At 45.6% G+C, this 26,035-nt stretch overlaps 2 protein-coding genes across 4 annotated transcripts in view; one reads left to right on the forward strand and one right to left on the reverse strand.

The window, feature by feature from the left end:
- GTF2E1 (general transcription factor IIE subunit 1) overlaps positions 1 to 18,663 on the reverse strand; it is a 99,963-nt gene extending 81,300 nt beyond the window's left edge. The window contains exon 1 of the mRNA XM_006132906.3: positions 18,519 to 18,663. The gene's annotated coding sequence lies outside the window, so the exon portion shown is untranslated. The remainder of the gene's footprint in view (positions 1 to 18,518) is intronic.
- Positions 18,664 to 18,718: 55 nt separating this feature from the next.
- RABL3 (RAB, member of RAS oncogene family like 3) overlaps positions 18,719 to 26,035 on the forward strand; it is a 34,944-nt gene continuing 27,627 nt past the window's right edge. Inside the window, exons 1-2 of one of the 3 annotated variants that reach the window (XM_025189594.3) lie at positions 18,719 to 18,849; positions 20,964 to 21,055. In XM_025189594.3, coding sequence (XP_025045379.2) covers positions 18,738 to 18,849; positions 20,964 to 21,055 — 204 coding nt within the window. In that variant the 5' untranslated portion in view covers positions 18,719 to 18,737. Of the gene's footprint in view, positions 18,971 to 20,963; positions 21,056 to 26,035 lie in introns of all 3 variants that reach the window. The other 2 variants (XM_014578481.4, XM_006132907.5) reach the window with 2 other exon arrangements.

Genomic DNA, 26,035 nt, shown 5'->3' on the forward strand with positions numbered 1-26,035 from the left:
TTGTTTTTTTCTGTACAGATTAATTCAGCTACCCCCTGAAGCTTTTCAATACAAATACAGGCCACTAAGGAAAAAGTGGTGCATGGCATTTCCTGTCCATGCAAGAAATGAGGTCTCTGCCCTTTCCAAGGAGATGACGACATGTATTTTAGGTCACTTAGGGTACGTCTACACAGCAGCATTATTTCAGAATAAGTGACGTTATTCCAAAATAACAAAGAGCGCATCTACACTACAAGCCTTTATTTCGAAATAATGGAAAGCTGCAGGACTTCTTATTCCAACTCATGGCAACCCTCATTTCACGAGGAGTAAGGGAAGTCAAAGGAGGTATGGTTCTTCCTTGGGCTTCCTGATGTGTAGGCAGCCCCAAAAGCCAAATTAAGCTATTTTAACTTCAGCTATGCAATTGATGTAGATGAAGCTGCGTATCTTATTCTCACTTTAACTCTGCTGTGTAGAGATACCCTTAGTGATGAGTTCTTCTAGTGATTCATTCATCAAAATGTGAATGAGATAATCTAATAGTAACTTGCCCCTAACTGAATGTGGCACGGGAAATAGTTGTCAAAGACAAACATGCCAGCTTTATCTTTACATTAGCCCATAAACATCAACTTTACTTTTCAAACAAGCCTTTTTTGGTCCAGTCATCTGAAGAAGTGGGTTATGCCCACAAAAGCTCACGATACTTATCTATCTATGGTGCTACAGGATTACGTATTTGTTTAAGTCACAGGCTAGCACTGCTATGCCTCTGAGACTTTCAAAAAAGTCTGTTTGCATGTCCAAACAGACGGACTAGGTAATCCCTATTTAGCCTTCTATACACAAAACTTCCAGATTACAAGAGGGTCCCTTAATAGTAAGGGAGCTATCCATAGGATGATGTGTTAAATTTGATCCAACTGAAGTGATCCAGATAGGAGGTTTCAGGCTCTTAATGGAGCATGGCAGCTCAGGATGCAGTGTTCAGGTGATTGCTGAAACTTTAACTGATATATGAACTGCATTTTAAGCACTTCATTTCTCAGACACAACATTATAGTAAAGGTAGATTTCTGCTGGAATAATCAACTACTTGCTCCTTAAGGGTTGGGGTAATTCATGGATTCTCAATTCTTACAGCACATGTCTATGAAAATGAAGATAAAAAACAGGTGTCAATTTCCCATTTTCCTTACTAAGGAGTGAGAGTGGATACACGAAATATTTCACTATAATACTCTAGTGAAAAGTGACATTGTCCCTCCATAGGTATATAAATATCCCTTTCATAGGGATATAAATAACCATTAAAATAGTTAACCGGTTAAACCAGGGGTGGGCAAAAGGGCCTCCATGGGCCAGATCCACAGGGGGGGGGGCAGGGGAGGGAGAGCAGGGGAGGCTTCGTGCGCTGCCCCAGGCCTATCAGGACCTGGGGGTGGGGGAGCTGAGTGAAGCTTCCTTTGCCCTACGCAGAGCCCACAGCACTTCAAAGTGTCATGTGCTCCTGTCAGGGCAGGAGGAGGCTTCCTGCACTCCCCTGCCCCCGGCTGGCCTGGGGGTGAGGGAGCGTGCCAAGCCTCTTCCAGGGCATGGGTGCCTAGTGGGAAGGGGGGGCAAAGGGGCTCCCCTGGTCTGGGGGCTGGTAGCCCCGCCCCTTCCTGTTCAGGTCCCATCCCTTCCTGTTTAGGCCCTGCCCCCTCCGGGGTGACCCGGGGCTACTTCAAACTTTTTGAAGTGGCCCCCAGGCAAAAAAATCATTGCCCACCTCTGAGTTAAACAGAGAAACTTATACCGTTTAACCAGTTAACTGTTGGCAGGCAGGTCCTGCCTGATGGCCCAGTGAGGCCTGGGCCCCTCTGGCATGGTCAGAGTCCTAACTAACGGCTCTCTCTGCTTGGTCCAGCCAGGATCTCACCAGCCCACCCCTCCCAGGTCCAGGATCTTGCTGGCGCACTACAGCATGGCTGGAATCTTGTTGGCAGCTCTGGCATGGCCAAGGCCTCACCTTGCCGCTCAGGCTGCTCCAGCACAGGCTGGGCGAGGATCTTACCAGCCTGCTCTGACATGCCCAGGGTCCCTCTTGCCACTTCAGCATGACCAGGCCATGGTTCCGCCTTTCCATTTGGAACACTCTAGCATGGCCAGAGTGACCGCAGGGGCCACTCTAATACACTCTGTGTGACTACAGGGGCCACTCTGGTACAGCCAGGGCTGAGGTACGATGTGGGCACAGACCTGCCTGCTGCCCTCACACGGCTGGATGGACTCTATCAGGGCTGTTCCAGCCTGGCACAACTGGCCATCCAACCTTTACTCAGTAAGCATCCAGTTAACCTTTTACATTCCTACTTCCATTAATGTTTCACTTTTTGCAGGGGTTAATGACATTTTTTTGAAAGGTTTCAGGCAGAAATTCTTTTAAATAGACTGAAAGCAAAATATTTTGTAACAATAAAATACTAAACTCCTATGGTTATTTTTAGAGAGATGGAAAAAGTTGCACATATCAAAGAAGAATGATTGTTAAATACAATTTTACAGTTGCATGGGGCTAAAAATTACTTTGACAAGTTTAAGACGGATAAAAATCTATTAAAATAAAATTAAAAAAATAAGATGTTCAATTTAAATTGAATACAGCTTTTTTAAAATAAACTAATTTAAAATTAAATTTGAAATTGACAACCTACATTTACACCTGGAATTATAATTTATTACAAACATTTAAATATAAAAATTAATGTTAAGCAGTACCTATGCTGCTAAGTTTTAAACGAAATGAAACCACTGAACTGGTGGAAGTCACTGGTACAGCAACAAGAACCCGAGTTTGTTGAAGTGCTAACTCAGTTTTTGACAGCAGTAGCCTCTTCTCCAGGTGCAGATTAAAAAAAATTCTATTTCAGTTTATTCAACCAGTTCAGTTAAATGATTAGTTCATTCAGAGCTATGAAACTGATCAAGAGTTGAAAAAGTGGGAACACTTATTTTCCTTTTCCAATCCAAATTAAAAATGAAGTGCAAGGGGATGAGATCCATTAGCTCTAAAATCTGAAAAGAAACAGTGACCAGAAACAATCACTTCAACTTATTAATTATAGAGACTGTGTCTTTTAATGTCAGTTTTAAATGCAAAGCGTGTTTTGATAATTTTTTTCCTACGTATATAACTTTTAAAGATAGTTTTATTAACTAAAGAAATAAAATAACATTTTTGCGCATTTAACTTAATTTGAATTTCCATCCAAATAATGCTTGGCACAAAATAATCACAAGGAAAAAACCCCAAATCTATTAAACAAGGAATTCATCTAAACATTCATGTAAAATTTAAGACTCTCAAAAAATGTAAGTTAAACTGTACTAAATGCTTAAATAAATATGCTCAGTTATAATGCAACCTCCTAGTTAGCAAAAAGAAACACTAAATTTAATGTTCAGTTGCAAAATCAACGTTTAATGGTTTACCAATTAATGATAATCATTAGGAAAATAATGAAGTACAGAAGCAAAACATGATTGAAACAGATATTTAAATTAATGTTTCCTGCTTGCTGATTTAAATCATAATTAAAATTAGTGATCTAAATTGCTTTGATTCAAATCAACACACCCTGTCCAGGCTCTCCCCTAAGTCACTGTAAAACAAGGGTGCATGTGAAGGCAGGGGGTCTCTGCAACTGTGGGGTCTATTTCCGTTCCTCCTTTGTATCACGTATCTGGGCAGAGTTCCTCTGAGCGGCATCTACGGGCTCCATTGACAGCTCTGAGGAACAGTGGGCGCTGTCCAGGGTTCTCTGCTCAGTGTCCCCATCCGGTTCCCTTGTTTTGACCCTGTGACTTGCACCCCCTGACCATGTTTTTCATTATTTGTCCCCAGAATTAGTTGATCCCCAGGCCTAGTCGTCCCTCCCACAAGGCTGGGGGAGAGGCTTTTAGAAGTGGGCACGCTGACGCCCACCCACTCCAGGGTTTCAAATTGAGCATGTGAAGGCAGACTCTGGCTATGGGCATTTATTCAGATTAATTAACTGTGCTTATTTCAAGCTCTAGGCAACCTATAACATTTCTATGAAGACAACTTTTAAATATGCAGGTCAGAGTTCACCACCCAAACAAATGCAAAACCCATAGTTTCAAATGAAACAATCCCCCCCCACACACACATTCCCCCCAAATATTCTGATTTAAAATGTTTACTCTCAATCATCCCAGTCAGCAAAAACCTAGTCACTAGTATAGGTTGTTATGGAACTCGCAGGGAACAGAGTTCAAGGGACAAAACTCATCACCTAGAGTTCCCACCAGCCCCCTCCCATCTGAATCAACATATTTGCACGGTGAGTATTGGTCACTTGCCAGGATTTATCTGGGAATAGCTCATTTAATCATTTCCCTGTCCTTGGGGAGCCTAAAGGTGTACCTCAGTCCCTCCTATTCTCTGTCTGTACCACATAATAGTCTAGTCTCCTATACGCCTTATTTATTTGGGACTCATTTCTATTAGGGATGTAAAATCGCATATAATTAGTTAACTGGTTAAATGTGATGTTTAACAGGTTAGTCAATTAGAGAAGGGCGGGTGGGGGGCCATTCCATCCCAGCTGGGCTGAAGCGCCCCTGCCCATTGCAGCCCCCCCGGGGCTGGAACAGCTCCCCCGCCCATAGTGAACTGCTCCAGTCCCCACTGGTTAACCAAAAACAGTAAGCATCAGCCATTAAGGACGATACTTACCATTTAACATCCTAATTTTTATTGCTGTGTTTATTGTGGTGTTGGCTGACAATATACAGGATAGACAAAATAATCCAGTAGTCTTTCTTCAAGCTTATAAACTCTCTGCATATCTATGTAGCAATTAAATATTCATGGTAGGAACAGGCAACAAGACTGTAAAACTGTTACAGACATTTGAACGTAAGAACAGCCATACTGGGTCAGACCAAAGGTCCATCTACCCCCGTATCCTGTCTTCTGGCATTGGCCATTGTCGGATGTCCAAGAGGGAGTGCCAGAGCAGATAATCATCAAGTGATCCCTCTCCTGTCATCCATTTCCAGCCTCTGACAGACAGAGGCTAGGGAGACCATTCCTACCCATTTGAGCTCAGGCTGGAATGTGGGCTCTGGAACCCACTCCCCTCACCCTGCTCTGGCACCCCACAAGAGGGGAGTGTTCTAGAGCCCAGGCTCCAGTTGAGCCCAGATCTCTCCACAGGTTGTGATGACCTCTCCTAAAAAATAACTCACCATATCATAAGCTTTCATGGGCAAAGACCCACTTCGTCAGATGCATGTAGTGGAAATTTCCAGAGGCAGGTATAAATAAACCAACAGAACACCACTGGCCATCACCTACAGTCCTCAGCTAAAACCTCTCCAACGCATCATTAGTGATCTACAACCCATCCTGGACAATGATTCCTCACTTTCACAGGCCTTGGGAGGCAGGCCAGTCCTTGCCCACAAACAACCCGCCAACCTGAAGCATATTCTCACCAGCAACTACACACTGCACCATAATAACTCTAACTCAGGAACCAATCCATGCAACAAACCTCGGTGCCAACTCTGCCCACATATATACACCAGCAACACCATCACAGGACCTAACCAGATCAGCCATACTGTCACTGGTTCATTCTCCTGTACATCTACTAACGTAATATATGCCATCATGTGCCAACAATGCCCCACTGCTATATACATCGGCCAAACTGGACAGTCCCTACATAAAAGACTCAATGGACACAAATCTGATATTAGGAATGGCAACATACAAAAACCTGTAGGGGAACACTTCAAGCTCACTGGACACAATTGCAGATCTAAAAGTAGCCATCCTGCAGCAAAAAAACTTCAGGACCAGGCTTCAAAGAGAAACTGCTGAGCTACAGTTCATCTTCAAGTTTGACACAATCAACTCTGGATTAAACAAAGACTGTGAATGGCTCGCTAACTACAAAAGCAGCTTCTCCTCTCTTGGTATTCACACCTCCAGATCAGCTGCTAGAAGTGGGCCTCATCCTCCTTGATTGGATCCACCTGGTCATCTCCAGCCTGATTCTGGCCTGCATATTTATACCTGTCTCTGGAAATTTCCACTACATGCATCTGACGAAGTGGGTCTTTGCCCACGAAAGTCTACGCTCCAACACTTCAGTTAGTCTATAAGGTGCCACAGGACTCCTCGCCGCTTTTGCAGATTCAGACTAACACGGCTACCCCTCTGATACTTGTCACCATACCATGCCACCCTCACTTCTGCACTGCTTCTGGAAATGGTACCACCTTCAGAGCTGGGTGTCCGGCCAGTGACCACTGTTTGCCAGGCCCCCCTCCCCGTTCCCAGCTCTGACGGGAGCACAGAAGTAAGGGTGGCGATACTATGATTTGCAATAGCCTTGTGACCTCTTTATGGGTTAACACCCCACATCTGAGAAACATTGCCCTAGGATTACCACAGAGCCTAGGTGAAAGACATTTTCTCCATAGACCCCGTTAAATAAACAGGCTACGGAATTCTGTACTAGGTATTATTTCAAAATGCTTTTAAAGTGAAACCTCAAGCAGTGATTAAATCTAATATATAAAGGAGAATGTTTGTATGTTTGTGCTCTAATAACTTGGACACTATAAGAGCTAACACAACCAAACTTTGCATGGGATAACCTTTCCTCCAAGAGAAGGTTTTAAGGTACTATGGGAGGGTGTGATGGGGGCCCCACTTCCTCTCCCCCCCCCCCCCCGGCACTAGCTCCGCCGGCAGCAGTGTACTCCCAGGTCGCTGCTGTTCTGGGCCTGTGGCGCTTGCACAGAGGCGGTGCTCATGGCGCAGGTGCATCTCAGCTGGCATGCAAACCAGCGGGCAGGTGGACCCGGGGAGAGCAGGGGCGTTGGCAGGGATGCTGGCGTGGAAAAGGGCGCTGATGGTTAAAACCAGCACCGGGCCAGACACAAGGGCTACGTCTAGATTGCATCCCTTTTTCGTAAAAGGGATGCAAATTAGACGTATCGCAATTGCTAATGAAGTGGGGATTTAAATCTCCCCCGCTTCATTAGTATAAAAATGGCTGCCGCTTTTTTTCAGCATGGAGCTTTGCAGGAAAAAAGCACCAGTCCAGACGCGGATCTTTCGGAAAATAAAGCCTTTTCCGAAAGATCCCTTATCCCTTATTTTAAGAGGGATTCACACCTGCCATCCCTCCCTCCAGAAACCAAAACTGAAGCCAGACAGCCTTTCTGCTCAGCTTGCTGGGCTTATCTGAGCAGAAGGAATCCGTGTGCCTGCTGCAGCACAGGGGCCGGATTAAACCTTTGATGCGTTACGCTGCTGTAAAGCCAGCCAGCTGCTGTTCGTACTGTGAGTGGGGCTCTTCTGTGTCTGGTTCCAGCCATCGGGGTTAGATGTGAGCTCTGAGCTTTTGCTTGCCAAGGCAGGGCAGGTGGATCCCTGAGCCAACCTTGCAAAAAGAAGTCCCCTTGCTACTGGCCGCATGACTGTGTACTGTTCTTCTGGGGGCTGGCTGCTCGGTCCTGCAGGGAGGAGGGTACTGCTGCTCTCAGAGGGTCAGGTGTGGGCCAGGAGCCATCAGCCCCCAGAATCTGTGGGCCTGGGGGTCCCCTGGCTCAGGGTCCCCTCCTTTCCTAAATTTTGTTCCTCCGGTTTCCCGAGCAATGCCGGGTATGTCCAGCTAGTTTAAAATAGAGTAGCTTAAACTACAAGCTGAAACCTAATGAAGCTGCAAATAAAACAGTGCTCCTGCAAGTACAGAAAACCACTGTTATTTCAACATGCAGTAGCAACTAGGGAGCCAACAAAATTCTCTAGATTACAGGCACTGAAAATGGACTGAATTTAGTGAGAAGGGTCAGCAGATTTTCCTATATTTCTTGTAACTACTACCCCTTACTCAGGAAAGACACTTTTGTGTAGGCTGAACCATATCCAGTTAACCTTCACCTAGTCCCCAAATTTACACCCCAAGAGATATAGTTAAGTCAACCTGTGTTCAAGTATACACTAGGGATGTAATAGTGTAGACGATTAACCAATAAGCAAAAGCTCATAAGTTAATGCTATAGACTACATGCATTTCCCTCTCGCTGCCAGTAAATGTTTTAGCAGGCTGGCCAGCAGCCCAGCTTAGTCCTGGCTTGTGACGGGTCTGGAACCTACCCCTGCTGCAGCTCTGCATTTAAAGTGTATTAGGAGATAGGTGGGCAGGCAGCCAGGCTCAGTTCCAGCTCACACCAGGTCTGGGAGCTCAGACCCCCGCAACTCGGACAGGGGCTGCTGCCACCCCGCACTGCTGCCTCTGTATCAGAGCAGCAGCATTGGGCAACAGGCAGCTGGTTTGCGAGGGGAGCTGGTTTTTAAATTGGCTTCTTTCATGGACCAGCTCCTGCCTGGCACCCCTCGCTGCTGCTTCTGATACAGGGGCTCCTCAGGAGAGGGATCAGAGTGCACTGGCTGCCAGCCCTGCCTCCAGGTATTATAGAACAGTAGAGTTACCGATAAGAATTCGTGAGGCTACTTGACTATTCAATTAATCTATATTTAACACCCCTAGTATACACACTGCTAGGTCAATGGAAGAATTCTTCCATCTGCCAACTACCGCCTTGTGGGGAGGACCCCTTACATTGCTATAGCAAGTGCTGCTATAGTACTTACACTATAGAGACAGTCTTAGATGAGGTGAGCTGCTTCAGTGGTGACTTGACAAAAAAAAAAAAAAAAAAAAATATAAAATTCAGACATAAGCACACTAGGGATATTAATATAGTTTAACCAACTAATCAATTAGTAGAGGAGCAATGGAGCCACAGCGGGGTTAGCTCCCAGTCCCAGTGGTTAACCCCACTGCGGCTCTGCCTTTTAAATGCATTAAGAACCAGTGGGGGGAACTCAGTGTGAGCCAGGACAGCTGATTTTGCTGACTTGCACCGGGTCCCCCCCTTGCATACCAGCCCGGCTCAGCTGGCCTGGCTCATGTTGGGTTCCCCCCGCTGTGCTTCTGATTTTTAAATGTATTAAGAGCTGGTAGACTCTTAATACATTTAAAAAGCAGAGTCGCAGAGACTGGGACTAGACACGAGTCGAGCACCAGTTGATTCCCGCCTCGTGCCCAGTCCACGCCGCACCCCGCCCTCCGCAGAGACGGTGCTGGGGGCAACTGGCTTGTAAGCTGGCTCCCCCTACCACTCGCTCCTGGTCCTCCTCTTTGCTGCCTCTGCTAAAGGCAGCAAGGGGATGAGGGGAAGTGACTAGTCGAGGAACTAGTTGACTATCCGATAGTCAACTAGTCACATACATGCCTAAAGCATACTGCTGCAACCCATACTCTTCTTCACTAACCTCCATCCAAATAAAATGGTTAACAAAAGGACTACATAGATAAAATTCTGCAAAAGAGCACCTTTGTGGTAGACAAGCAATTGTCCTGTGTCTTTCAGAGAAGATCCAGATAACAATTAGTAATATCATCCAAGGGAGACCTTTTCAATCCCCACCAGTGTCTGCAAATTAATTGGCAATACCACAAATGACAGATCTAAAAATAATTATGGACACTTGATCTTCTACCACTACCAATGCAACTTTCTTACTACACTAAGCTCTAAAACCAAACTGATTACAGACAAGAACATGAATAATCTACATATGGATGGAGTCAGCTTGCACTGCCCTCTCAATCTCGCCACAAATATACTGTATGTGATTTGAGATAAAGAAATGGTTAGAGAGCATGTCAATATCAAGAGAACTCAGTTAGGAAATGTCTCATGATTTTTTTTTCTTTACGAAAAGCTTGCACTTTGCTCTCCTGCCACAAAGAACCATCAGTTGTAGTAATAGTCCCCAACAATATCTTTTTCACTCTCTCTTATTTGGAAGGGTATGTATGCAACTCACATACATTTCTAGTACTTCCAAAGCCCCAAAAAAGATCACAGGCTAAAATTCAAGTGAGCAGGACTCTGCATGTGTACACCTGGGAACTGCTTCCACCCCACGGAAGCAGTAAGCTAAGCTTAAATTCATTATGCATGCAAAGAAATTTGAAGAAATCTCATGACAAGCATGATGGACATGGAACTCTTCCGTAATAATTTATGAATATAGTATACTGATAAGGGATGTTAAATATCAGTTAACCGAATAGTCGAATAACCTCATGAATTCTTATCAGTTTGTCAATTATTCTATAGTCCCCAGGGCTGGGGCAACCAGCCAGTGCACTCCAACCTCATTCCTGAGCCTTCTGTCATTCTGTGTTACTGCCTCTGATACAGAGGCAGCAGCGTGGGGTGCCAGACAGCAGCTGATCCGCAAAGGGAGCCAGTTTAAAAACCAGCTCCCCTTGCAGACAGGCTGCCTGTTGCCCAGTGCCGCTGCCTCTGATAAAGCAGCAGCAGCACGGGGTGACAGCAGCTCCTGTCTAGGGGACGTCTGAACTCCTGGACCCAGCGTGAACTGAAACTGAGCTTGGGTGCCTGTCCATGCAGGTCCTAATACACTACAAATGTAGAACCACAGTGGCAGTAGGTCCTGGACCCAGCGTGAGCAAGGACTGAGTGGGGCTCCCTGCCTGCCCAGCTCCTAATATATACTTTAAATGCAGAGCTGCCGCAGGGGTAGGTCCCAGACTAGGTGCAAGCCAAAAGTGAGCTGGGCCCCTGGCCAGCCTGCTAAAAAAGACGACTGGCCGGTGCGGGGAGGGGGGAAGAGAGCAAGGAATGCACGTAGTCTATAGTATTAACATAAGCTTTTGCTTCACGGTTAATTGACTAACTATTACATCTCTAATACTGACCTAATTATTAGAGATGTATGAATCTATTGATTTAGTAATGGGGGCTATTAGGAAAAATAAGCAGAGAGGAAAACAATAGCTCCGTAATAAGTCATCACTTGGAAAGCCCTTGAGGAAGGGGTTAAGATACTATGCTGGACAGGAAGAAACATGGTAACACAAGGGCTACGTCTACACTGGCCCCTTTTCCGGAAGGGGCGTGTAAATTTCACTAGTCGTCGTAGGGAAATCCGCGGGGGATTTAAATATCCCCCGCGGCATTTAAATAAAAATGTCCGCCGCTTTTTTCCAGCTTTTAAAAAAGCCGGAAGAGAGCGTCTAGACTGGCCCCGATCCTCCGGAAAAAGTGCCCTTTTCCGGAGGCTCTTATTCTTACTTCGAAGTAAGAATAAGAGCCTCCGGAAAAGGGCACTTTTTCCGGAGGATCGGGGCCAGTCTAGACGCTCTTTTCCGGCTTTTTTAAAAGCCGGAAAAAAGCGGCGGACATTTTTATTTAAATGCCGCGGGGGATATTTAAATCCCCCGCGGATTTCCCTACGACGACTGCTGAAATTTACATGCCCCTTCCGGAAAAGGGGCCAGTGTAGACGTAGCCAAGAAGATCAATAGCACTTTAGAAGTTTAAAAAGGGATCTCTCAATAGAAAGGGAAGCATTTGTTGGGGAGCTGTTCTAGGAAGCCAGACTGATACAGACACCCTCTGGAATATATGTAGAAGTTAGACCTGTTAAGTTATCATGAGGGGATGGTAAGTCTTTGGTATGATAGATATGATTGTGAAGGGGCTTAAAATCCCATTTTGCTCTTTTTGTTATTATTGAGATTAAACAAATTTGTTTAAAAAGGCACTATACACAACACTGATCACTGATGGAAACCACCACAGATGCCTAACCCAGAGGGACCTGCTGGGTAGGCCCAATGTATACACAGGGTGCAACAGTCCAGGATACATTTTAATAGTGGGAGAATTGTGGAATCCACTCCCCACTCCCCCCATTTCTCCCCCCCCCCCCCAACACATACACACAGCTGAAGTAAAGATATGAGGTCTAGCACCTGAAGGAGTGCATTCAGAGACCAGAAGGCGAGAGATGCATGGCTAGCCCTTCAACAGTCATAGCAAAGAACTGTCACTGTGTGCAAACCAGTCCCACCACCCAGGAATTTGCCAATGGTATGCAAAGCAAGCAATGAAACCTTTTTTCACCTTTATACAACAGGGATGTGAAATTCTGTTTAATCAGTTAACCGGTTAAGCGGGATCCCATGGACAGGGGAGCTGGCAGGGTGATGCTCACCGTGTAACCAGTTAACCAATAATGGGTTCATATCCCTAATATACAGCGACAACAAATATTTCAAGAACTCTACTGAACTCTAAACAGATTTGCTGACAGTGATGCCTGATCTATCTTCCTTCCCATTTTACTTGACTATCAGGGTAAGAACAAAAGTGAGGATAGCAGCTTTTGTAGCCAAAAACTAAGGACAACAATCTGTCAGCAAGATCAGCAAATATATTTATTTTAAAACTGGACAATTTTATTTTCCAACTTTTATTTGGTTACTACACCTGTAACTTCTTATTTATTTGAATGTGCATTATTGATGTTGTTAAAATAGAGTTATACTGATTCCTTACTTGCATATTTATTGGTCTCAGTCATTAAGCCTCATGCTGTTGGTATGCAGAAGGTATCAGAAGGGAAAAACAGACAGATTAAATGACTTGTCCAGTTGAGAGAGAGTCACCGGGAAAAAGAAGAACTCAAAGTCCCAACTCCATTTTTTCCTAACCACTAGACTTCAGTCTGTGCTTACAAATATTAGAACTTACAACTGACTCACTGTATGAGTCACATTAGTTTATTTTAATCCTCTCCTCATCTTCCACAACCTGCTTTCCGCATCTGTTATATTCAGATTTTAGATTTGTGTAATCATTATCAAAAACTCAGAGATCCAGGACCATGTTTGTCAAGGCTTTTTCCGCACTCTGGCACAATGAACACAGAAGTGGGGGCCTGCAAAAGTACCCCAAAACCTTATATTTCTAGGCTTTGGTATAAGGCTTCCCCCCAAAATCTTAAAAACCTAGATTTTGGGGATAAAAATCCGCTGTCACCGCCCAAACCAGGGAAGAGATCACTTGGGAAATCTCAGCCCTAACGTAAAACTAGGATACAAAAAAAATTAACCAATACCAGGTTAATTAAAAAAAAAAAGAAAAGAGAAAGAACTTTTATTATCACCACAATAATCCTGTTACAAGCATAATGACTAGATGGAAAAGTCACCAATTAATATACTCATTGGGGACCGCCCGTGGGCCAAAACCTTAGTTATAAAGGAGGGCTACATCTACACTGGCATGATCTTGCGCAAGAACTCTTTTGCAGAAGAGTTCTTGTGCAAAAACTCTTCCAGAAGAGAGCGTCTACACCGGCATGTGCATTTGTGCCAGAGATGTGCTTTTGTGCAAGAGCATCCATGCCAGCATAGACGCTCTCTTGTGCAAGAAAGCGCTGATGGCCATTTTAACAATAGGGCTTTCTTGCGCAAGAAATTCATGTTGCCTGCCTACACTGGCCTCTTGCACAAGAACAGTCGCACAAGAGGGCTCTTATTCCTGAACAGGAGCATCAGAGTTCTTGCGCAAGAAGCACTGATTTCATACATTAGAACATCAGTGTACTTGCGCAAGAACCGCGGCCAGTGTATACGGTCAGCAAGTTTTTGTGCAAAAGTGACTACTTTTGCGCAAGATCGTGCCAATGTAGACACAGCTGAGGGAAAAACCCATTTCTAAATGCACAGACATCAGATTCCCATTCCCAAACCATAAAACAATAAAACCTAATGGATTAATCTAAATTGTACCCTACTTACAGATAGTGAAGAGTCTTTCTTGGAGAAATAGACATGTCTGTCTCCCTCAGTATCTGAAGAGAAAACTGCCCAGAGACAAAGGAGGGAAAAACGCAAAAATTCCTTTTTCCCCAGTTTGAAATCCCTATCTGCATTTTTATTGGCTGACTGCTACCTCGCTTAGGTACAGTTAACCCCTTAGTCCCCAGGCTGCTGGCTATCCCTCATGATGATGACAATGTTTTTTTAAAAGTCTCTGACAACTGTCATGAAAAGTTCTGGCATTACACAGATAACAAGGTACGCTCGCTCTCCATGACCCGGGTTGTCCAGTATCCTACTTATGCAGCCACACAAGAGCCCCAAAATTTGATTGTTGGCTTGACAAATCTGGTGAATATAAGCATGAAGTCCTCCAGTGGATGAAGAGGTAGAGCATTTTTCAATCCTCCTTTATAAAGGAGGACTAAAAAGAGGGAAAATAAGGTGATTCCACAGAACTGCAGTGAGGAAAATTTATTAATAGAAATGTCTAATCAGGATTTGTTGCTTCAGTATATATCCTCAAAAACAAATTCCCACTAGCTGCTTATTTCAGAACCAAGTAAAAGAGCATCCTTCCCTATCTGTCTTTTATTGACTGAGAGCTATGGATTATTCTAATTTATCACCATGCAAATCTGCTTCTAAAACAGACTACCTTCAAATCCCACAGCATTCTAACTGCCACTTCGTGGAGGCTGCAGGAAACCTTGTGCTCAGTCTTTTAAAATCCAATCACAAAAAGGGATGTAAAATCCCACTTAACTGATTGGCTGGAGTGCCCTGTGTGCAGCACAACTAGGCCAAGCCCGCCACAGACAGGAGCTACTCTGGCTGGGCTGGCGTGCCCTTGCTTGCAGTGGGCCCTGCAGGGCTTAAGCAGCCGCCTACCCAGGGCAGGCAGGGAGGTGCTCCATCCCCCACCGGTTAACCAGAACCAGTAAGCCTCACCCTTAACCGGTGAGGCCTACTGGTTAACCATTCACATCCTTAATCTTGATACCTCCTTTCTCCTGCTTTGTCTCATTTATAGACATTGTGTGAGATGAACCGACATACTTTATTTCTATTTATGTTTACTAGAGGATTCCTTTTCGCAGAAGTGGAAATTAAAAAAAGAAAAAAGAAAAGATAAAAAGAAACTGAGCTGTGTTTCTTTAAGTCTGTCATCTCACAATATAAACACAAATGTTAACAATTAAACTAATGGTGTATGATTTTAGAATAGAAGGGAATATTTTCACTGCATTATGTAGAGAACCTGTTGCATTTGCTGAAGAACGTGGTTTGAGTCCAATATGGCGATTGGAATTTAGACACATCTGACTGATTTTGCAATTCACATCTGGAGCCAGAGGTAATAAAATGATGTAAAAGTAAAGAAGTCCCCACATTTCAGGGTATAAACTGAACATTGCAGGGTCAAGTAAGTAATCCTTTCACATGAATGCAAACCCAACCCTGTATAACAGCGATGCTTAGTACATACATATATACCTTACAAATGATTTAATTGATCTCAAAGCACTCAACAAAGATGGAGAAACAATATTACACCATTTTGCACATATGGACACAAGTAGAGTGAGAAAGATTTTCTCAAGGCCATGCTCAGTTGGTAGCAGAAACCAAAGAGCAGAATTCAGATCTTTTTATTCTTAATCTGGTATTCTAATCACTGCAGAACTGTATAACTGACTAGGATTCATTATTGGGGCTGGGACTGTCTATTTCTCATGCAGCAGATATTGATAGCCTCTGAGGTCAGATTATCAGACTAACAAAACCAGCAATCTGATAAGGTACATGAATGTGTTCCTAAGGACTGTATAAGAATCCAAGAGTACCACAATTACACTGTCACTGTAGCAGATGTCAGCAGAAGACTCTAATCTTCCTCCACCAAAAGTATAATTTAAGGGACCAAAGTGGAATTATTTTTTCCAATGAAGTTAATAAGATGGTGGGTCTATTTTAGTAATATGTTTCTCATACATCTCAGAATCCTTTCTAAAGACTCATATGATTTCATTATACAGGCCAAAAGGCTCAGTATATTCTCCTTGCACAACTTCTGATAAGGAGATAACTCATTTTCTTTATATCTTGGATGCAACTGTACCTAGAACGTTTTATTTGGCATTGGGCACCACATTCTCAGAAAGAAATTGACAAACTGATGGATATGACAGTTCAGAGGAAATCAACAAGAGTAATCAAGAGGCTAAAGGAATTGACTTATTTATTGTATGAGGAATGATCTGGCTCTTAATATTTAGTGCAGCTAAAGAACAAAGGGGGGGGCATATGACAGTTTATGAACATTGATGATAAACACAAAGAAGGAAGAGAAAACGATGGTGGCTGAAAAGGCACATTATTAGTCTTAATTCCATACCATTACTCATATGAGGGAGAATCTACAAAACATAAGGTCTATGTCTAGAATGGCATGATTTTCCGCAAATGCTTTTAACGGAAAAGTTTTTCCGTCAAAAGCATTTGTGGAAAAGAGCGTCTAGAATGGCATGGACGGTTTTCCGCAAAAGCACTTTTTGCGGGAAAGCGTCCGTGCCAATCTAGACGCAGTTTTGCGCAAGAAAGCCCCAACTGCCATTTTTGCGATCGGGGCTTTTTTGTGCAAAACAATACTGCATTATCTACACTAGCCCTCTTGCGCAAAAGCATTTGCACAAGAGGGCTTTTGCCTGAATGGAAGCAGCACAGTATTTCCGCAAGAACACTGACAATCTTACATGAGATAGTCAGTGTTCTTGCGGAAATTCAAGCGGCCAGTGTAGACAGCTGGCAAGTTTTTCCGCAAAAGCAGAGAACTAGTTAGTTGAAGTGGGATAGGAATAAGTATCCCAAGAAAGGTGGGAGGGTAAGTCCTGTCATTTGGTATCCGAGGTAGGCATTTTTTCAGCAGCTGCAAACTCATGTCTCATCTGCACTCTGGCTATGTCTACACTGGTGGGTTCTTGCACCAGAAATATGCAAATGAGGCTAAGCTTGGAATATCGCCAAGCCTCATCTATATAGCTAATGAGCCGCCATTTTTGCAGAAGAGGCTCTTGCACCAGAAGGAGCATGTACACTGCCCCTTCTTGCTCAAGAAAAACCCTCTTGTGCAATGCTGTTATTCCTGAAAATAATCAGCGTAGAGGCATTACACAAGAGGGTTTTTCTTGCGCAAGAAGGGGCCGTGTAGCCTCATTTGCATATTTCTGGCACAAGAACCCGCCAGCGTAGACATAGCCTATGAGTGTTGCCAGAAGAGGCACTGCAAATGAAGTGCAGATTTGCATTTTCTTGCACTGCATTTGCATACGCTCTTCTGATCAGTTTTTGCACAAAAACCAGCAGTGTGGAGATTTCCTTTTTGTGCAAGAACCCCTTTTTGCGCAAGATTGGTTACACCTTTTTTGAGGCATTAGGATTTTTTGAGGCAAAAAGGGGGTTTTGCGCAAAATGGAAGCAGCTATGCTGCTTCTTTTTGCACAAAAACAACAGACAGAAAATATGCTAACGACAACCTGAGTCATATTAATGAACCCCTCATTAGTATATTTTCTGCAGCAAAAGCTTACAGTGTAGACAGCCTCTATCACTCACCACCTCTTGGTCTCATATGAGACCACCTATTTACTCACCACCTCAGTCTCTTATGGCATTCCTTCCACCTATTGGCTACGTCTACACTGGCATGATTTTCCAAAAATGCTTTTAACGGAAAAGTTTTCCATTGAAAGCATTTTCGGAAAAGCACGTCTAGATTGGCAGGACGCTTTTCCGCAAAAGCCATTTTCGCGATCGGGGCTTCTTTGCGGAAAACAGTCCTGTGCTGTCTACACCGGCCCTTTTGCGCAAAAAGTCTTTCGGAAAAAGACTTTTGCCCGAACGGGAGCAGCATAGTATTTCCGGAAAAGCACTGACAATCTTACATGAGATCGTCAGCGCTTTTCCGGAAATTCAAGCAGCCAGAGTAGACAGCTGGCAAGTTTTTCCAGAAAAGCGGCTGATTTTCCGGAAACACTTGCCAGTCTCTTAGACACAGCCACTATGTGTGTTGTTTCTGATGGTTCCCCCTCCCACTGTATTAGCTGTGCTTTTCCTAAACTTAATCTCCAAATCTATTATAGCAGCCTGCCTAAATCCCCCTTCTATAATTCCTCTAACCTAACCATGTATTTCCTTGCACCCCATTACTTTTCCCAAAATCTCCTTTTGAATATTCTTTATTCTTAAGGCAAAACGCCTGAGTTCTGGACCTGGAACTACCCAGCAAGCTGGCTAGCAGAACAAGGTGTAAGCAGCGACTAGGAAAGCAGAAAGATGAGGGAAGAAAGCGATCCGTCTCTCACGCTGAATAGTCAGGAGCTGGCGGGGGGAGCCTGATGCCAGGCAGAGGTCCCCCGCCAGCAGACGCTTCTCAGGACCAGGCTCTGGACCTGAGAAGGAGCATCAATGGGGCCCAAAGGGAGGCGCTCGGGGTTGCGAGGACGCTGGCCCGAAGCGCGCTGCCCCGAGGGGCGCACGGCCGGCTTCGCACAACGCACGTGGCGCGTCTCGCGGGGCTGCCCCGGCGCCGTTTAACTCCCCCCGCGCGCCTCGGTCCGGCTGCAACAGCCAGAGAACGTGGCTTACTTCGGGCGGGGGGGGGGAGCGAACCGCCGCTGCCTGGCCCTGGAAACGGGGGGTAAGATTTCACTGCGAGTCGCCGCGGCTGCAGCGCACGGAAAGCGGCGGCGGCAGCACCAGCAACCGCCCCCCGCGCCAGAGCACGGGACTGACCTGCCTGCCGGCCGCTCCGGACTGGCTCCGTCTCCGGGCGGCGCTTTCGGCAACTGCGTCACGGCGCGTCATACGCAGCGCTCGTCGCACACCAGCCCGGCAGCAGCGCACCTTTGTGACGCACACACGAGGCACCCCCACCCTCGCCACGGCGCGAGCCGGTTGGGTCCAACCCAGTTGGGGATAGGAGGCGGCGACGCTCCCCAATCTCCGGCTGCGATGAGCATTGACAGGAAGGCGCACCAATTGTTCTCTGAAGAGCTCACTAGGCCCCGCCTCGATCCACATTTGCCAATCAAAAGCGAAGACGGCAACATAGAGGCTTGCGGAAGTGAGGGGACAGCCAATGGGATGAGTGAGTGGTCCGAGGGGGCGGTGCCGGGAGACTGTTGCTAGGCAGGGTAAGATGGCTGCGTTAGACAGGGTCAAGGTGCTGGTGCTGGGGGACTCAGGTGAGTGAGGGGTTTCCCGCTCCACCCCACCCCACCTCCGCACAGGGGCAGTCCCGCCTGGTGCCTTGCAACGGGAGCGAGTGTCCCAGCAACTCCCCGCCCCTTCTTCCCCCCCCCCCGACGTCGCTAACGACATCCGGCTCGAGCTTGCGCAGTGGTGCAAGTCAGAGCTGCTGCCTTGGAACGCGGGCCCTGCCACGTGCCCCGGCTCTGACGCGGCTCCCTTCGCCCCCTCCCCCCGTAGGCTGTGGCCCAGCTCTGGCGCGTGGCTCCTCTGAACGTTCCGCCCTTGGGCAAAGCCCGGGCCAGCGCTAGGGCTCCGCTCCGGCAGAAACGGGGGCCTAGGCGCGTGTGGAATGGAAAGGGGGCGGGGGGTGACCGTTGGGCAGGACGGTGCAGACCCCAGTGGCCTTCCCTTCCCTAGTGGGTGCCCGCCCTCGTGTTTCCTCGCCCGCCTCCAGCCCCCTCGCTCTCGCCTGCCGCTCCTCTTCAGCCTGAGTCTGCTAAGTCCCCGGGGCCGGGTAGCAAATGGGACCTGCTGTGAGAAACACAACTCGAGTGTCAAAACACCCCGCTGCCTATGTTCTTACGCAGCCCTGTGGGGTACGGCACAGCCCATTGGGGTGTCTGGGCCGGTTTGATGGCGCTTACAAAAAAACTCAAAAATGTTGAGTCAGAGAAGGACAGATATTTCCAGGCAAAAGAAACTCACATAAGCCAGCAAAAATAACGGGACCAACTGGAGGATGGGGAAGTACAGCAGCCACTGTGGAGTACAAACCGAATGGACGATGCTTTGAATTTTATACTTTTCATAGTCATCCAATTTTTGCTTAAACCTGTGTTCATTGTTTGGCTCTGCACTTTGACTGAAAATCCATTCCACCTGTTAGTCTCGGCCTTGTAAAATTCTGTTTTCTCTTATATTCATGTCCACTTGCTCTGGTCTGTCTGGAAACTTCAAGTAGATTGTTAAGCTATGGCCTATATTAACATATGAAATATTCTGAATTATGAGCATGGTGTAAATTCTTAGATGTAAGCTTAATTTTAGAACAAGTCCCAGTTTAAATTCTTAAGTACTTCAATTATGTCGCTTTCTCATTGTCCACTCTTCACTTCCAGCGTTAGCACTATCCCTGCCTTTTTAACACCTGCTAATCCATTATCATTTTTGGTGTCTAATTCTGCACTTTCTCCAATTCAGTTATATTTTTCTTCAGATAAGGTGCACTAGATACTGTGATACAAATGTGGCTTACATGTTTTTATATAAACAATAGCTTCAGACTTATGTATTTCTTTTGACAAAAGCCCATATGCTAGTTAGCCTTAATTTTACAAACTACTTCATGTGTAGGCTATGTCTACAGTGGAGCTGGAGGAGTAATTTCTAGTTTGGGTAGCATGTGAGTATTCTGGTGGAGCTCGTGTAAAATAGAAGTGCCACTGAGGCTTTTTGTAGAGGCAGCAGGATGGGCTTCAGACAGGCTTGTATTTGAGGCAACTAGCAGATCCCACAGCCTGTGCACCTGCAGTTATACTGCTGTTTTAGTGCACGAGCTCAAACATCTACCTGAATTGGACATTTCACCTTCCACTCTAATGTAGAGAAACCCATGGTATTCCTCTCACTAGTATTTTCTTTACTGCTGTTGCACACTGGATCATAGTTTTAAATGTTTTGTCTAACAATACAGCTAGAACACTATCCTTTGCTCTGATAATCAGTTCATAGCCATTTAAGTTATACTTAGTACGAATACTATTTCTACTCGAGTACATTGTTTTATATTAAGTTGTACTATATTTAGAATTTGACTGCTGAGCCTTTTTATCTGATTTACCAAGATTATTCCACCTTATTAAATAGATCGAAGATTATGCTATCATCCCTCTTGAGATTTAAACACAATGTTATTTTGGTATTGCTGTCAAATGTAAGGATCATGCATTGCCAACTATGCAGCTTCAGTTAATGTTTGTTTTGCAGGTGTTGGAAAGTCTTCACTTGTTCATCTGTTGTGCCAAAACCAGGTGTTGGGAAACCCGTCTTGGACTGTGGGCTGCTCGGTGGACGTCCGAGTAGGTGAAACTCTAAACTTGTAGTGAATAATGTGTCTGTGCTTCAAAAGCTAAAAGAAATTAACCATCTAATCTCTTGACAGTTTGGGCAGTTGTCTCTAGAGTTAAAGGTTCAGATCTCCCAAGATACTTCCAAGCTATCTAAGTGTGCTATGAGTGAGTCTTTCAAATGATGACTTAAATACTTACACTGAAGTCTATTTTGTATTGACATTAAAAGATCTCATGGTCAGTTTTTTAATGGAAGGGGTTTACCTGTCATCTTTAGTTTCCTCTTTCCTCATTACCAACGGAAGGGCCAGGGCTGCGCTACACAGCTCTGATAGTGCTCTGGACAGTGGCCTCGGCAGCAGTGCCAGCGGGGCTCCTGCCAGTCTAGCATTGGCGACAAGGGCTTGGAGTACGGGTTTGTGGAAGGGGGGGGTGGCTGCTTACCTGGGCTGATGGCTGGCAAGATGACAAACCCAATACCCAGCTGGCCACTGGTTTCCTGGTGTAGCTGTCCTCAGTGCTTGCTGCCCCCAGTGGTCACAGTGCAGTATTGCATTCCTCCACTCAGCCCCCCCCCCCCCCCCTTTCCATATAATGGAAAACAATTGAATTCTAGGCACATCTAAATTTCCTGGAACAATCAGACCCTGACCTTGGTTTAAGTTATGATGAGAGGAACCTGCCTACCAAATTTGGTCCTAGCTGTTACCATTTAGGAGGAGTTCTTGAACAAACGGACTTGTAGACACACGCAAATCTCTGAACTATATATAGAGATTTTTATTATTCATTGAGTAGTGAATTTAGTATCAGTGGGTGAATAAATTCAATTCTTCAGAATTTCCTGGGTATCAGTTGCCACATATAGCTTAATTTCACGTTTATGGAGTCAGCCAAACATAGAAAAGGATTTAATTTAATTTGTTTATATCATAAGAATGTTTTGCTCATATCATTAATGAGCAGATCGTTGGTGAAATGTTGCCTCTTTCTTATCACCTGCTGAGAGCAGAAGCTAATGGCTTGGGAAATCGAGAAATGTATGAGGAACCATCCACATGGCATAATGAGAAACATACAATGGCCATGGGAGGGTATATTTCATTGTTTCCAGTGTCATGCCTTGCCTGAGGCTAGTGATGATACTATCTTAATGTCTGAAAAACATTTTTCGTTCCAAAAGATACTAAAACACATTTTCCAACTTTTTTTTTTAAAAGAAATTTGGCATTTGTTTTTAAAGTGCACAGCAAAACTTTGGACATTAGAAGGAGAAGTGATGATTACTGAATTCAGTTGAAACTTCAGGGAGATTTTAAAGAGGCTGAAGATAATAATTAAATCTGGATTTTTGCCAGGACGCCAATGCTAATCTTAATCTTGCAACTATTACCATATGTCCTTTAATGATCACAGGAGATCAGAACCTCATCTTTTCATATGCTGAAACAGCAGTGCGCTCTTCAGCACTGCAGTGAGACTTTAGATCAGAGGTGGGCAAGAACTGGACCACAAAGCCTTTGGAAGCCTCACTGCAGACTCAGACAGGCTCCCTGCCTGCTGCAGCCACAGGCCTCTCAAAGTGGCTGGTTGCTCCATGTGTCTCTCTGCACTGGGGGTAGGGATGTTAAGGACTAGTGGACTATCCGATAAGCATTTGCTTATCGGATAGCCTTTTGACTAGTTGATATTCCCCCCACCCCCTTGCTGCCTCTATGAGAGAGAGGCAGCAAAGGGTGGGGGAGTCCTTCAAAGTGGCAGCGCCGCACAGCTTTGAAACCCTAAGGTGGCTGCTGCACAGCTGATACGTGGATCAGCTGTGTGGCGGGCTGTCCCTTTGAATCACACAGAGGTGGCATTTTAAAGGGGCAGCACTCGAGGCCAGGGTCAGCCCTGGTCAGGGACATATCCTCACAACCCGGCTGACCCCAGATTCCAGGGAAGTGCCCTGCAGAACCTGAGGTCAGCTGGGGATTCTTCAGCTGACCCCGGGCTCCTAGTGGCATGCAGCGTAGCATGGAGCCTGGGTCAGCATGGGACTGAGTCCCCCACTGACTCTGGGCTGCATGGCTTTGAAATGCACAAGAGCCCCTTCTGGGGACTCTTGTGCATTTCAAAGCAGGCATGCCACCTGCAGCCCGGAGTCAGCGAGACTTCCCGCTGGCCTAGGGCTGTACGCGAAGTTCTGCATTCCTCCTTTGAAAAGTACAAGAGCCCCATTTCAAAGGAGGAATGCGGAAGTGCCTATCGACTAGACGATAGAATTTCCATCGACTAGTCATAGACTCATAGAACCATAGAGCTGGAAGAGATCTCAGAAGGTCATCAAGTCCAGCCCCCTGCTCTAGGCAGGACCAATCCCAACTAAATCAATGCAGCCAGGGCTTTGTCAAGCCAAGACTTAAACACCTCTAGGGATGGACACTCCACTACTTCCCTAGGTAACCCATTCCAGTGCTTCACTACCCTCCTAGTGAAATAGTTTTTCCTAATATCCAACCTGGACCTCTCCCACCACAACCTGGACCTCTCCCACCACATTGCTCCTTGTTCTGCCATCTGCCACTACTGTGAACAGCCTCTCTCCATCCTCTTCCCTTCAGGAAGTTGAAGGCTTCTATCAAATCCCCCCTCACTATTCGCTTCTGCAGACTAAACAGACCCAACTCCCTCAGCCTCCCCTCATAAGTCATATGCTCCAGCCCCCTAATCATTTTGGTTGCCCTCCGCTGGACCCTCTCCAATGCGTCCACATCCTTTTTGTAGCGGGGGACCCAGAACTGGACATAATACTCCAGATGTGGCCTCACCAGAGCCGAATAAAGGGGAATAATGACCTCTCTGGATCTGCTGGCAATGCTCCTCTTAATGCAACCTAATATGCCATTAGCCTTCTTGGCTACAAGGGCACACTGTTGACTCATATCCAGCTTCTCATCCACTGTAACCCCCAGGTCCTTTTCTGCAGAACTACTACTTAGCTGGTTGGTCCCCAGCTTGTAACAATGCTTGGGATTCTTCCATCCCAAGTGCAGGACTCTGCAATTGTCCTTGTTGAACCTCATCAGATTTCCTTTGGCCCAATCCTCCAATTTGTCTAAGTCACTCTGGGCCCTATCTCTGCCCTCAAGCGTATCTACCTCTCCCCCTAGCTTAGGTTGCAATTCATCCCCTCGTCCAGGTCATTAATAAGGATATTGAACAAAACCGGTCCTAGAAATGAACCTTGGGGCACTCCGCTAGAAACCGACCGCCATCCTGACATCGAGCTGTTGATCACTACCCGCTGGGCCCGGCCTTCTAGCCATCTTTCTATCCATCTTACTGTCCATTTATCCAATCCACATTCCCTTAACTTGCTGGCAAGAATATTGTGGGAGACGGTATCAAAAGCCTTGCTAAAGTCAAGGTATATCACATCCACTGACTTTCCCACGTCCACAGAGCCAGTTACCTCATCATAGAAGCTAATCAGATTGGTCAGGCACGACTTGCCTTTTGTGAATCCATGCTGACTATTCCTAATCACTTTCCTCTCTTCCAAGTGCCTCAAAATGGATTCTTTAAGGATCCCTTCCATGATTTTTCCAGGAACCGAGGTAAGACTGACCGGCCTATAGTTCCCTGGATCATCCTTCTTCCCTTTTCTGAAGATGGGCACTACATTTGCCTCTTTCCAATCATCCGGGATTTCTCCTGATCTCCACAACTTTTCAAAGATAATGGCCAAAGGCTCCTCAATGACATTTGCCAACTCACTCAGTAACCTCGGATGCATTAAGTCCGGACCCATGGATTTGTGTATATTTAGCTTTTTTAAATAGTTCCTAACCTGTTCTTTACCCACCAAGGGCTGTCCATCTTCATCCCATCTTGCGTCACTTAGCGCATTAGTCTGGGAGCCCACCTTGTCTGTGAACTCAGAGTCAAAGAAAGCATTGAGTACTTCAGCTTTCCCCACATCATCTGTCACTAGGTTACCTCCTTCATCCAATAGGGGTCACACACCCTCTCTGATCACCTTCTTAACATGCCTGTAGAAACCTTTCTTGTTATCTTTCACATCCTTAGCCAGTCACAATTCCATTTGCTCTTTCGCCTTCCTGATAACCTCCCAGCATTCTTGAGCTATACATTTAAACCCCTCACTGGTCATTTGTCCAAGTTTCCACTTTTTGTAAGCTTCCTTTTTGTGCTTAAGTTCACCAAGGATTTGCCCTGTAAGCCAGTCAGGTCTCTTACCATGTTTGCCTCTCTTGCTATGCATCGGGATGGTTTCTTTCTGTGCCTTCAATAAGGCTTCTTTAAAATACTGCCAGCTGTCCTGGATTCCTTTCCCCTTCATGTTAGCATCCCAGGGGGTTCTACCCATCAGATCTCTGAGGAGTCAAAATCTGCTTTTTTGAAGTCCAAGGTGTATATTTTACTGCTCTCTTTTCTTCCTTTGGTAGGGTCCTGGAATCTACCATCTCATGATCACTGCTTCCCAGGTGTCACCCACCTCTACTTCCCCTATTAGTTCCTCCCTGTTTGTGAACAGAAGATCAAGCTGCGCATGGCCCCTAGTCGGATCCTTCAGCACTTGTGCCAAGAAGTTATCCCCAACATTCTCCAAAAACTTCCTGGATTGCCTGTGTACTGCCGTATTGGTTTCCCAACAGATGTCAGGGTGATTAAAGTCCCCCACGAGAACCAGGGCTTGCGATCTGGAAGCTTCTCTCAGTTGTCCGAGGAAAGCCTCATCTACCTCATCCACCTGATTCGGTGGCTTGTAGCAGCCATCAACCACAACATCACTGCTGTTGTTTACTCCTTTAAACTTAACCTATAGTCTCTCAACAAGTTTTTCTCCCTCTGTACTGGAGTTCAGAGCAATCATACTACTCTCTTACATATAGTGCAACTCCTCCTTTTCTCTCCTGCCTGTTCTTCCTGAACAGTCTATACCCTTCCATGACAGTGCTCCAGTCATGCGAGTTATCCCACCAA

This window comes from Pelodiscus sinensis, chromosome 1, assembly GCF_052426305.1.
Source record: "Pelodiscus sinensis isolate ZL-2025 chromosome 1, ASM5242630v1, whole genome shotgun sequence".
NCBI classification, from domain to species: Eukaryota; Metazoa; Chordata; order Testudines; family Trionychidae; genus Pelodiscus; species Pelodiscus sinensis.